Raw genomic sequence first — 14,593 nt, 5'->3', positions numbered from 1 at the left:
GCGAAACTCAATATTACGTACAGTACTTTCTCACCTCACGTAACGCAATCTCCCCGCAATCCGAAATGAAACCTTAATAGGTTTGTTTTTATAACAACATAAAATGATAGGAATCTTTAGATAGTAATAGTAGCGCATTAGGACCTAAAAACATTGGATAGTTTGTGGGGAACTTTCATTTGAGCAAAATGGAGCATGACAAGATAGTTTATCTTCATGGATCAAAAATTCCCTGCACTGGTGAACAGAACTAAATTCCTTAGTCCTTAGATCTAATTATGATGTTCCCTGGAATAAGATCTGCTTATAATAACCTTAGAATTCTTGTGGCTTCAATGATTTCCTAAGATCTAATTATTCTCCAGGAAATACTACCCTTGAAACTATTCCCGTTGTACAAATGGTACGTGTCTAAAAAATTTTATAAGTGTCGTCCCACTCCGCTGATTGTCAAATTCACCGTTCATTACCTACATCAGTCGAATAGGTGATTTTGAGAAAAAAAGAAGGGAAAAAAAAAAACTTTTCACAGAGATATTTTCACTATAACCAGATTGGATTTAATAAATTTGATTAAATTTACTGATAAGCAAATAACAACCAACTATCGAAATATCACTCTCTTTTTTTCTGAATTTTGTGCTTGTTAATTACTACTGTTGGGCTCTTTTAATAAATTCCGTGCATTCATGTCCTTTCACGAACATTACTTTTGTACGAGCACAAATATTACAACTTCATGATTTGCAGCTCGAAAACTCATCATCTACTTGATTAGATTTTGTTGTACGGGGAAATGCTTTGGATGCGCACTACTGGATCTCTTATTAGTCATTATATCTTATTAATATATTGACAAATATGATGTAAATTAAGGGTTACAAAATATTACGCATACAATTCAAGATGTTAACTAGATTTGTTAATATATCAATAAAACATAAAACTACATAATAAAATAGTAACGCTGTGGATATGCGATGGAATACAAATACGAGGAACAGTGAAGTGATTGCTACGTCCATTTTCCCCGTGATCATCTACAATACTCATAACTGTAGAGAAATGCCGTGGATCCCCGACTATATATAGTCTCCTACTGTGCTATATATTGGTGCGTTGGTATCTATGATATAAAAGGTTATAATTAGATTATGCACACACTACGAGATACTGCATAGATTTATCAACTTATCAGCAATGCGCTTATAAAATTATATGTAGTGTATCTATAGCTGTGATCGATGTAAATTACTTGGACTCTATGTGAACTTATGAATCTAGTAGATAAGAGTAGCTTGTATTTTGGATACTGCACCTTAAGGGCCCAAAGTGCTGCTGTTGTATTTGTGTTGGCTTAGTTTGCTCCTGTGGTTGGAGTATTTTTAGTATTTTATATATAGTAAACGTTATATATATATTTATAAGGAGAAGTTTGGGTGCATTTATAAAGTATTAAATAATAACAAATATATTTCAACAGTACTGTAAATTTATTGTAAAAGTAAAAAAGAGTTGAAACCTCTGAATTTCTGTTATTTGTTGTTGTAATATTGGAATTTAGAAACAAAGTATTTATCATATATAGTATCTTAATTGCTCTATAACAAAACATCCAAATAAAACCATAGTGCGCGGCATATATATATTGTCGATAACTTTGGAAATTGAGGTGTGCTAATATGTGCCGAATGTTTGTTCTGAGTTGCTAATTTTATGTTAACATGATATGACAGTAAGTGCAATTTTGCGACCCATGATTTGATTATGAAAACGTATATATGTCACATATAAATTCTCCCAAACCTTAAATATGCTGATTACACGTGTGTGTTTTTCTTTTTCTTTTTGTTTTTTAAATTTTTTTTTTTTTTATATAGATTCCCCAAACAAAGCTTTTCCCGTGCCAACGGCCAAACATCCGCACAAATATTGTTCCTCCTAACGACTACCCCACATGTTCTTTTTTTTTTTTTTTTTTGGCTGCTATTGTTTTACTTTATCTCTCTCTTTCTCTAATCTCTCTCTAACCTCTCTCTATATATATGAGCTACAAACCCTTCTTATTTTCAGCATCCCCTCTCTCTTTTTATCTACAAAATCGACGAGATTCGTAAGAAGCAATACGATCGACATGTCGGGCGTGTGGGTGTTCACGCAGAATGGCGTGGTGCGCCTCGTGGAGAGCGACACCGCAGCAGGGCGGCGCAAAGTGCTGCTGCACACACCGACGAACGAAGTGATCGCGTCCTACGCCTCGCTCGAGCGCAAGCTGTTGAGCTTAGGGTGGGAGCGATACTACGAGGACCCCAACCAGCTCCAATTCCACAAGCGCTCCTCCCTCGACCTCATCTCCCTCCCCAAGGAATTCGCGCGCTTTCGCTCCGTGCACATGTACGACATCGTCGTCAAGAATCGCGAGCACTTCAAGGTCGTCGATATGTAGAAGAGCATATGCTTATTCAGTGAACTTTTCTAGGGTTAAATTGCTTAGGATGTATTGCTAAGTTATTAGGAGTAAGAAATTGTGTGTGTGTGTGTGTGTGTGTGTGTGTGTGTGTGTGTGTGTAAAATAGAGCTTGTTGGAGTTCATTGCATGAGTTTGTTATGTGTTAGTCCGTGACATAGTGAACAGTACTGTGTATGAAGCTAATTATTTAGGAATATGAAATCTTATTGTGGCTTATAATATCAAATTTCATTTTGTCTTTATTTTTTTTTTTAACATGGTTCATAAAGCTTTTACAACTCTTACATTAGTATGAATCCAATATATAGCTCTCTACTACGTACAACATGCATAATCTTCCAACACTTATATATATAATATATATTACTGTACACATTTTTATGGTAACAATTTTCCATGCATGTCAAATGAAAAATGAATTAAATTGTGGACAAATTAATGAGATTCGCGATCCATGATGGGGTCTAAATTGAGCCACCATTTCAAATCAATCATGATCTCCAGAGGTTTGACATTCGTAGTCAAAGTTGTGGCTAGAGTAATACTGCATGCCTGCTCAAATGCTACATTTTAATGGCTATTATATTATTAATAATAATTGGTATATAACAATAAAAGCTTTTATTTAGTCTAATGCTGCATTGAAGAAATAAGTGATTATGTACTTTTTCTATGGCGATTTTTACTGTAATTTTATAATACTTTAAAAAAACATCTTTTAAAATATAAAATAAATATTTTTAATTACTACAATATCAAATTATGCCTGAATATGAAAAAAGCGTTACGCAGAAGATCATCACACTTTTCTATCACTGTTATAGGAAATGACAGCAATGTGTACGTGCATCACACTTTCATATTATTTTTATTTCGTCAATTAATGGTTTAGAAAAATTACCCTCGGCTATTTTATATTATTTTTATTCCGTTCAAAAATTTACTATCAAATAAACTAGTGAACTAAAATTTTTTGAGAACCACAGAGAAGTTAAATATATATAGCTTTTTAAATTACAGAATAATAAAATAAAAATGAGCTAAATTATAAATTAATTAAACATTATTTTAATGAAATGAGCTAAAATAAATTGAAGTTTATTCTAAAAAAAATTAAAAGCGATCGACACGAGAGATACATGTCAATATGGTCAAGGAGTGGGCATGTCACGTGAAGTGATCCTCCTAAATAGCTTTTCCTGGGCAGTGACACGTGAGAGGGGCATCAGCATCCCACCACCACCTTATAGAGTCACATCACTTTTTTTGTGTAAAAAACCCGATAGTGATGTTAATTACAATATACTCAAAATAAATTAATATTAACTGCAATAGATTTAATAAATTAAGTTAATTATATATGACTAAATTTGCTTAGATTTATTAAATTTTATTTATCCTTAGTATAGACCATCAAAATTAGTTGAGTCAAAATATGGACAATCATAAGGGTTAGAACTAGTATTTTTTTTTTTTTTGAGAAAAAGATAGCATGCTACCCGCTTCATTCAATAAGTAGATGAAATAAGCAACATGGGTGAGACATCAAGGCCTCAAGGAAGACGGAGACAAAAAACGAAAAAACAGGATGGTGGAAGTTGTTTGCAAACTACAGCTGATTCTCCTACACTAACTACGAGGTCTATCTGCAGCTCTACGGGTCAGGAGCACCCCACTGAGCTATCAGGTGTTTGATCTTATGAGTCCCCCGGATCGGATCGGCCTGGGCCTTCGCGAAGATGACTCCATTCCTAGTCTCCCAAGCCACCCACCAGCAAGCAATAATACCGCTTAAGTCGTTATTCGAACCCTTCCGATCCCTCCATATATCCCACAGGCGGTGTACGTCAGCTCCCAATTCTCCTAGCTGGACATCCTCAAGCGACATAGCTATAAGGAATCTGACCAAAGCGCATTGTGTAAACAGATGATCAAGCGTTTCTATGCATGCACTTTAATTTATTAATCCTTTTTGGTCCAAACATAAATTGAATCATACATGCACTTTAATTAATTGATCTTAGAATGCACTCTTCCATGGTTTAATTATTGCCAATTCTAATGACACACGCAACTGCAATTTAAAAAAAAAATATCATGTCCAAATCTTAATTTTATACAGTAGTTTAATTATTTTATGGTCTCTTTATTCTCCTATTATATATATACTTTTCTTTTTTTCCTTTTGCTTTTCCTATATTTTATTAGTAGTAACCCTAGGCTTTATTCACAAATAAGTTTTTTGAGGTATCTTATTACACGTTTCGGGCCATAAACATGGAATAAACATCTTCGATATCTTCTCGCAATCTACTACAAATGCTGTGGCATCAAATAAGATAAGAGTATTCATAACTTTTGAAAGAGCACGAGATTATTATAAACCCTAAGCTAATACACCTATCGAGCTCTGATCATAAAAGATAATCTTTTTCTATTATATCATCAAACTTTATTTCATAATATATGTAAGGTTACTTGAGAACACTTGATCTCCTAAGCTAGAGCAAAAAATCATAATGATAGTAATGGAAATTAATTTTAGATGAAATACTGTTTTTTTGACCTATGTTACTACGTAGGTACGTATTCATGCACGTACATATGGACTTGCCAGTTGCAAAAATTATTATGTTTTCTTTCTCATATACTTTAATTATAGCGCTTTATATATGTGTTACTATATTAAAATATAACAAGTGTTAATATATATCTAAATATCTATCTAAGTTGAAGTCAAAAAATTATTCGAGAATTGGAAAATTGATAACAACCATGGGCACGTAAATCACATTCATTCTTATATAGCTATCGAAGCGGTCATGCATCGAAGCATTTTAGTTTCCTTCTTGCACACTCCATTCGATCATATGTGGATTAGGAATCTAAACTTACTTTATGGCTCTATACTTAAAAAAAAACTTTACTTTTTAGCTAATTAGTTTTTCGTCTAACTACCTTTTAAAGAATATATTTTCATACTAGTGTTGGATGCAGATGCAACTCACCAATTTAGTTTTTTGGGCATTGACATTTAATTTATATGGATCAAAATATAACTTGTTTCATTAATTTGGTCCATTGATCTGTTCACTTTAGTGGAACGAGTCGCTTGCGACACTTGGTGCCTTTCTGGCCTAACTTTTATCCACACACATACTTTGATAAGAGTTTTTCGATGAGAAAAAGCAGGTATAAGCTGTCAGATCGTATTAAATTTGTTGTGATCGAGACTCGCATAGATCGAGATTCGACACATCACACCAACCTTTTTGGTTGAGGAAAGCTTGTGATTGAAGTTCCGCACCTTCTATCACGCTTTCACTAGCTTGTTGATGTAAAGTTAACAATAAGTCTTTGTTGCAAAGCAAAATCGTCGAAACAATTTCAATATTCGAACATTAAAACCGTATAAACACGACCATATTGTATCCCACAACAGCACCAATTATATACACTCTTAAATTCTAATGTTTAAAAGTAGATTTAGCTTTTGGGCATTAATTCTACAATAGTTAAAATTTTGAAATCGAATAAATTTACAAGTTCTATTTATTCAAAACTTCATGTGTTAAAATTATGTATTGTTTACATATCAGATCCAAATTAGATACTAGCTAGGCCAAAAGGATAAGTTAATTAGTTATTCCTACGTGCAATCGTTTTTAGTTAATTGGCCTGTCACGAACCCCGACATGTACAGGCTCAGACCCATTCCTACAAAGCTGGAGATGTTCCAATTGCTTTTGTTATATCATTGCATGTTTAATAATAAAAAAAGAAAGAGATATTTATAATTTCCAAAAAGAGAAACATGATGAAGCAACTTCTATCTCGAAGTATGGGAAGGGAAAATGCTAAATAAATTTTTGTGCAAGTGGGCTAATAATATATATCGTGACACCTTTCTCTTGAGTTGTGAGAGAATGATATTTACTAAAATTTGCGATTGCATGTTACAGTTTTTTGCTGTGCCACTCAACATATAATGTTGGTATATAAAGTCGGCATATATAATATATTTACTTTTGCAATTAGGAATTGAGTTAGATCGTGAATAACGTTGGTGAAAACATGCATGAGCTTTTTTTTTATTTTGCAGTGAAATAAAATTAAAAGAATATACTCTTCGCTCGTGTTGCGTAAAAAATCATCCAACTCTGATACCAATTTGATTTAACTTAACTTTTCTCGACATTCTTGAATCCTACCTTAAATTTCCATGAACTTCTTAAATGGAAAAAGTGTGTTCATACCAAAAATTAGGCTTCGTTTTAGTAGATATCTAACCGAACTTTCTTATATATAAAGAATCAAACTTTTTAATTGTAATTTAAGCATACATTAAAGATTACAAAAACACCTCCTTGCTTTATTTTATTCTGAATTATTTTAGTTAATTAAATTGACAATTCCATTGATATTTATTTATTCTCATCAAATAATAGTTGAAGTAGCCATTGATTGCAGTGAAATTTCGAATTCCAATGTTTGAAATAAACCAAATAAAAAGAAAGAGAACATCATATAAAAAAGAAAAAAAATAGGGCTAAATTACAGTAAACCCCTTGTAAGTACTTACTTTTTCACTTTTTCTTTCTAACGTTTAAAAATCTATATTTTGTCTCCTTAAAATTTTAAAAATATTTTCAGAAAAGTATGGTGTTAATGGAGAGGTCAAAATGATTAAATTGCTCTTACTTCTTCTATAAAAAAAATTTAAAATTTTAATTTATTTCTGTCATTTTTAGGTCATTTTTGGTATAAAATTATAAAAAATTGAGGGAATAATGATGTAACCAGATGGAGGGAGGGTTAAATGTAAAAATTTGAAATATTGAGAGGGTAAAATGTAGATTTTTGAAAGTTAGGGAGGAAAAGAGAAACAAGGATATTTATAAGAGATCTTTTTGTAATTTAGCCTAAAATAAGGAGCCATTTCAAAAACTGCTATTGTTGAGGGTCTCCCTTAACAAAATGTTAACGCCCGAAATGAAATGCGCTCTGTGGAAGGGCCAAATTGTTGGCCCACATTGTAAAATTATTGGGCCATTTTTTCTTTATCTAGAACCGGCCCATAAAAGCCCAAAATCCATTTTGGTCCTAAATCCGAGAATTCCTGGGACCCACATGTCTGAGTCACACGAATACACTATGAAACGTTACCTATTTAAACCCCTTCGCGTTACAGTTTCTTCCTCGTCTCTCTCTCGCTCTCTCTCTCTCTCACCCTCTCAGCCATGAATCAAGAACCACTCAAAACCCTAGAAGACGAAGCTCCAGCGGGCAATGGCGGAGATGGATTTCGAGCCCCGTCGCATCGTGATCCATTCACCTGTGTGTCTTTCTCTCTTCTTCGATTTCTCGGATGGGAAACGAGACCCGCTCGGAGCTCGAAACCCTAGGAGACGAGGCTCTGATGGCGGAGGTGGATCTCGCTTCTTCGTCGTTTCCCAAGTACGCTTCAAGAATGCGCCACTTATTACGTCCGATGGATCTGTAATATCTTGGAGATTAATTTCAAGAAATCCCGATCTGTGATATCTTGGAGATTAGCCGTATCGGATTGTTTCGCCGTAAGATGGGCGAAACCTCGGTGGCTTTAGGGTTTCTTTCTCCCGTTTTGTCCCATTTTGATTTCAATATGTTATCGCAATTCGCAGTGTTGTGGATTTGTTGATCGGGACCGGAAACAGTTTTCTTCTTGCTCTTACTTTTGCGCACGTCAACAGAGTCATTGGATTAGGTTTAAGAGGCACCGCAGAAATGGAGGTTGGAATTTGGATCCATATTCACAGATGAGTAAGCTTCTCCTCTCTTTTGTTTTCTTCTTTCCCTGTATTCAACATTCCTCGATGAACCTGCATTTAGGATATATCTTGCTAATATTCAACTATAATCATTTTTATGTGAAGATGTTTACCTATGTCTTGCGTTTTGCTGCTTTTTTCAAGAAAAAATAAGTAAATGTTTTTGTGATTTTCTTATTTATTGTTTTTATTATTATAAAAATCTGCACTATCTATTTTATAGTGCTAATTTACGTTCTGAAATATGAGATTGAACTGCTGAAGCAGATTCCTATGATAATCTTTTGAATCAATAGAAAGTATATGGATGTTTGCAGAATTATAATGCAACTGCACAGTTATGGAGCAACTCATGTTATCAAGGAGCGAACAAAGCTTTCTTGAAGACTAAACCTAAATTATGCATAAAAAACCTGTGTAAACCCACCCGTTCTGTCCCATAAGTTTCAACCTTACCTACATTCAAAGCGAATCTTGATTCATATTGTAAAATTTGGAAATTCCAAAACCCTATGATCTAATGTGAAAACTGATCCTGCTCTGCTCTTGTTTGCTTTCAGCAGTCGATTGCATTGAGGTGGGCACCTTTTCTTGGACACTTCACAGTTATGAAGTTTTCTAAAGCCAGTCTCTGAAGCCAGCAGTATACAATGTTTTAAAGCCAGCAGAATACCATAAAGTTTTCTAAGAGTTTTGAAAAGTGCTATAATATACAATTTTTGGAATGGGGACATATTCTCGATGGAAAATATTTGTTTCCTCCAGGAGATCTGTGTGCAAGATTTATAACATGAAATACTCTGATGTTTTTCCTAGGAATCTCCTAGCTGCTTTGAGCTTGAGTTGTCTGACATTTTAAAAAAGAGCTTCTTTGGAGTTCAAAGCAGCACGCAAGGTACTTTGAATGTTGGGTACCTTGCAAGACCAAATTATATGCTTGTTAATAGCTTTTGCCAACTGTTTTCTCTAGCGTTAAAAGCTAGAACATGGACTTAGATGGGAAAATTGAAGCAATGAGTATGTCAAGTATTCACATCTATCAATCTGAGTAAAAATATAAAATTCTAGTTAACGAACTTCCATTATTCTAGTTGGATATTTGCCAATTTAAAGTATAAAGGTATTTTCTCTCCGTTATTGTGAGCAACATCATGTCATTTTTTATGTTTGCACCTTTTTGGTGATTTTGACTCATATGGATATTTTTGGGTTAACCTTCATGTGGATACATTGTAAGACTTGAAACATTTCACCCAATGAAGTGTTGTTGTATATGGTCGAAGAGAACCCTAAACTTTCATCAATTTCTCTAATGATTTTATATTGAAAACTTATGGAGTATCTGTTGAATTTCTTATTCAGGGTCAAGTTAGCGAAAGCTTTATTTTAATCTTGATCTTTATCAGAGGTTGAGATATGGATGCCTCTCTTTCTATTAAGATGCTGACAGTTTATCACTAAGCCTCCTGGTAAGCAAGAAAACTTACAAAATATAGTGATGAATATTAATCCTTTGATCCACGAATAATGGTTTGTTCTTGTATGTTATTCAAACACCATATTCACTATTCACTTTTGTCATGAAAGCCTTCTAATCTTAGGTGATATTTTACTTGTTGTAGTTCGTGCCTAAACTTAATCATCATGCTGGGAAATCTTCGTTGGATCTCTTGGCAGGGAGGTATATGCATGCATTCGATTCCTTTAATGCTGCAAAGTTTGAGGTGAAGCTATTTCCTTTTGCCCGTTTAACTTTAGATATGATATATTGATCAGTATGAATGATATACTTCACTTGGTACTTGGTCGTGGCTATTACATTGAATATGTATACATTTTTTCCTTTATTTTGTGGTCTTATTTTTTATAGGGGAGAATTGGTGGATCTGCTGAGGACCTCTAGTAGAATAATGGCAGAACCCCAAAATTATTAGGAATAACAATTAAAAGTATATAGGTGCTTAAAATGAAAAAGAAAAAAGCGATAAAATATTCTGGAGCATTAGTTGTGTTTGCACTGACCATTTGTTTATTTTCTAGATTAATTTTCCGAATCATTTTTAGGTAGAAAATCACATAGAAGTTTCTTAGCCAAGCTGTTTGGTGTGGTGCTATTGGACGAGCGTTATGAGATTACGAGGAAAACGGCCATTAAAGGTGGCATTATTAGAACTAATTTTATTATCAGATGCTTAGTTGTAGGATTAAAAAATAAGGGATAGTTAAAAAAAAAAAAAATTCTCCAGCTGCTTTATGTTGTTTGGTGTGTTGTCATCAAACAATATCATACTGGAAACTGGAAAACACCATTTACAATGAATTATTTGAGATGTTATACTTATAACTAAATGCCGTCTGTCAATGCTAATAGCAAATGCCTCGAGTATGGGAGGAGATAAAGCCACGTTATGGTCCCAATATATTGTATACTACGCTAATTGCGCGCAATCTACAAAGCACCTTCAACCCTAGGTAAAAAGTACGACCTATGGCTCTAAGATAAAAGCCTAGAGATACAGCCTGCCAAAGTGGAAGCACCATTTGTATTTAATGCTCCACTTAGTAAGATTAGATTTAGCATTAAAGTAATGTATATATTAGCAATATCCATTAATGAAAATCCACTTTGTCATATCATTATATAAAGTAGGTGTCTAAGCGCATTAAAATGCAGCTCGCTACAAGGGGATATACAGTACTAATTTTGGCCTCTTGTGCTTTAATAATGGGTGCTAGCATGTCTTCCTCCTATTTGAAGACCCTCATCTTATTCTTTTATTATTATTATTTTTCTTCTTTATGTAGCTGACTCTGAAAAGGATTTGGGAAGAGCTCAAAAGTTAGATTCTCTGTATCGTGGGATTAGTGAGATCCACAGTAGTGTCCAGCCATTCTGGTGAGTTTCAACCAACCGCATTGAGTTATCTTTTTGATCATTTAACATATGATTTTAGAACCAAACAGTCATGTGATAAGACCAAACAAGGCACTTCAAGGTAAGTTTTTTCCCCCCTCCTGCTAAAAGGCAGGGACGTGTTGCATGCATAGATACATATCTGCAAAATACACACACATTCACACACATACATACATAAATATGTCATACATACATATGTACGTACATGAATACATTACATTATGTTGTTCATATTTCTTTCCTTCAATTATGGGACATGCTGTTATGCTTTTGATGAATGGCAATGCAAGCTATGGGAGATGCTTCCTAGATAAGTCATGAATAAAGGTGTCCTTGGTTAGCTTAAAAAGAGCACAGGTTTGTGAACAGGTTGAAAGTTTTCAACCTGTTTCATATTTGGTGCTGGAAATGGTTTACGATCTCTTGCCCCTCAACTAACCCTGAGCCTGCGTAAATCTTTTAAGTAAATTTTCTCATTCTATAATTAATCAAAGATTTAAGTGTCGTGGTACAGGATTATGCAAAAAACTTGCTAGCACGGTACTGTACAATGCTTGCCGGATCATGTAGATGCATACCAGTCACAAAAAATATATGTTATCAACACATAATAGCATGAAATATTTATATTCTTTAGCAGTAAAATATTCTAATTGCTAATTATATATTTTTTATTAAATTTTTTGAATTTATTGAGAAAATTATTTATTAATTTAAAAAAAGAGAGTTTTGAGCAGTGCTATCGACACGGGAGCTGTATCGTGTCGATATTTTATTGGCACGATACGGCACTGTAGATACGACACTGTAGATATGGCCAGTGCCGATGGACACTTAATTCTTGCAGTTAACTGAAATTCTTGTTTATTATAAACTTAAAGATGTAATTGTTGTAGTGGGTGCTACATGTTTTAACTTTTAAGTGGATTGCCGAGTAGGGACAGGGAGGGAATTTTTTTTTTTTTTTTTTCCGTAGTTAACCTCAAAGAGAGCACTATGTCACGGACAAAATGTTTTCCGCTGACTTCTCTTGGACAGTGGTCCCTTTCTCCGAAGGAGCGTTCTATCGGAGGTTTTGGCTTGGATCTTCTAGAAGCTTCTACGCGGATCTCGAGACTGATGGTGCGGGTACCGGAGGGTCAAGAGTCCCTTAGAATTTCTAGGTGGATAATAAATGTAAGACTCTTAGAGTTTCTATGCTTATTTATTAGGACCCTTGGGAGACCGTGTGGCCTCCCCTTTTGGCTTGTAGTTTTGTGCCACTTTGCATCTATCTATTTGCTTTATGGGCGGCGAGTGGCCTTTAAATAGTTGTGGCCTCCACCCCTCTTATTTCAGAATTCTCATTTGTATTCTCAAGTTCAAAGTAATAGAAGAGCTTTCTTCATATCTCTCTTGTATTTAGTCTAGGGTGAGCGATGTCCTAACTTAGCAAGCAGAGAGGCAGGCTTGCTCACTTCGCGAAGGAAGGTAAGCGCCGCACGGATTTTGCGAACCAAACCGTTAAGTCCGTGACAACTAGGTGTCTATGGCCTTCCTTTTTCCATTCACGGTTTGCCTCTTGGGTTGAGCTTGTCAAAAGATATGGATTCATCTCTCTCTTTAGCCGCTAAGAATGCCTCAAGCATAGCTCATAACAAAAGCAATTCTGGTAGTAGAATATAAGAATATCTATTCTGTTCTACCCTCATTTGATAGGGCTAACTAGATAAAGGGTTCAAGGAGTTACAAAATGAAAGCTGGCCACAAATAAATGACGGAAAAATAAGGCAGCAGTCCATGTTAAGAAACCCTGTTGTTTCTCCTGTCCGGCCATGTTATTTTCTTTTCTTTTCTTAGCTTTGGCAGAATAGTTAGTGCGCCAACCCCTGCTTTACCCAAGTGCTCACACAGAGGGAAAAAATCTCTTTGTGATAGGAGGAAGAGAAGTAAGAGGGGTGAACAATACTTTCAAACATCATGGGTTTTTGCCTTTTCTATCTTCTTTCCTATTTATCCTTTTGATGGTTAAGGCTGTTATGCACTCAATAAATGGACTAAAAAGTAGAAGCTAAAAGGTTTTCAATGGAAAGATTTTTGACCAAATTATTATCAGCACTATTCGGGCTTCTTTGGATGTCCGAGCAATTTTGATAATTACTTTTGTGTTTGGTATTTTCTTTTGTGATTGCAATGCAGGAGTCTGATTTATGTCTATTGCGACTTGCTAGTGGTCCTAACAATAATAGTTTTAATTGAAAATGATCAGAAGACGTATGTGCTACAAATTCATTCATGCACGTAGATACTTTTAAGTACTGTTCAAAATAGAGTTCTCCAAAGAGTGCTGTTTAGGATTATCTGGCTTTGCTGGAGCTTTCTTAGAAATGTTGTTCTTTCAAAAATAGATTTCTTAAAGAAGCTAAACTTCAACACCGATTTAAACACATGTAGTACTGGAGGAGGAGATTTATAACTCAACAATAATCGTAACTTATCATGGTTTAAAACTGTGTATTTGATGATCTAGCGGCACCCACCTCACGGATGCCCTGGAGAAAGAAAAGCACAAGTAGATTGACTCTCTAAGGGAGTTTGGTAGTATGATAATCACCCCCTTTTCCCTCTTTTGCTATGTCTAAATGAAAAACTGCTCTATAGTATTATTTGCTCGGAACGGAAGTGGAGCCCTACAATGCACATAAGTTGATGCTGTTGCTTTTCATTGATAGTACCTAAAAGTTTCCACTTTCCACCCTTTGCGTTTCCAATGTAATCATAAGCATGGCTTCTGAATCCCTTTAGAACCTAATATTTCAGGGACCATCGGTACAATTATTAGTAGTTGGCACAACAAGCTGGAAGCAAATGGCCATTCTCCCACCAACTCTTTGTTTGCAGCGGGATTATTTGGTATAACCATGATACATCAGGGGTGTGACAAGGAATTGTTGAGAGACAAAGAAATTATCCAGCACAATTGGTCGTACGCGTAAAGGTGCGTACGCATTTTCTCAATTAGATAAGTATTCTTTGCTATTATAATTACCCTTCAACCAGAATAAATAATTAGTTTATATGTATTGATAGACATATTCGTCGACATTAAGTTTAGTTGGAATGCCAATGGAAAAATCGACATTAACGTTTAGTTGGAATGCCAATGGAAAAAAAAAAAAGGGGGAAAAAAAGAAAAAGCTTTGTTCGTAATATATCTACTGTTTTAACACAGTCGCATACACTGATGCCCATTTTCCGTTCTTAAGTACACGTGGCTCTTTTCCTCGAAGTGTTGTCTCTTTCTACACTTATGTTAAAGGTTTTGCGTGCCCCAAGCAACCCAGGCATTTTAGTGTGCCACGAGCCTACTTGCTTGTACGTGCGTTCTCGATTTTCATAGATCGTGTACGTGCTTGA

At 34.8% G+C, this 14,593-nt stretch overlaps 1 protein-coding gene and 1 long non-coding RNA gene across 14 annotated transcripts; both read left to right on the top strand.

The window, feature by feature from the left end:
* On the top strand, positions 2,061–2,655 carry LOC109709598 (flowering-promoting factor 1-like protein 1). Its single transcript, XM_020231898.1, has one exon. The coding sequence runs from the start codon at positions 2,135–2,137 to the stop codon at positions 2,444–2,446; it is 312 nt and encodes a 103-aa protein (XP_020087487.1). The 5' UTR covers positions 2,061–2,134; the 3' UTR covers positions 2,447–2,655.
* LOC109709601 lies at positions 7,693–12,584 on the top strand. 13 transcript variants are annotated; one of them, XR_002216157.1, is made up of 5 exons: positions 7,693–8,046; positions 8,203–8,272; positions 9,643–9,749; positions 9,903–10,004; positions 11,086–12,584. It is a non-coding gene; the product is annotated as an uncharacterized LOC109709601 (long non-coding RNA). The 13 variants fall into 13 exon arrangements; XR_002216159.1 differs by having other exon boundaries at positions 8,134–8,272; positions 9,687–9,749; XR_002216153.1 differs by having other exon boundaries at positions 8,134–8,272.

This window comes from Ananas comosus, linkage group 4 (assembly GCF_001540865.1).
Source record: "Ananas comosus cultivar F153 linkage group 4, ASM154086v1, whole genome shotgun sequence".
NCBI classification, from domain to species: domain Eukaryota; kingdom Viridiplantae; phylum Streptophyta; class Magnoliopsida; order Poales; family Bromeliaceae; genus Ananas; species Ananas comosus.
Note: the sequence above shows the minus strand (reverse complement) of the source record. Positions and strands in the feature narration are given on the sequence as shown.

Excerpts from the sequence above, each read along its gene's own strand:
- LOC109709598 (XM_020231898.1), top strand. The coding sequence starts at position 2,135 with ATGTCGGGCGTGTGGGTGTTCACGCAGAATGGCGTGGTGCGCCTCGTG.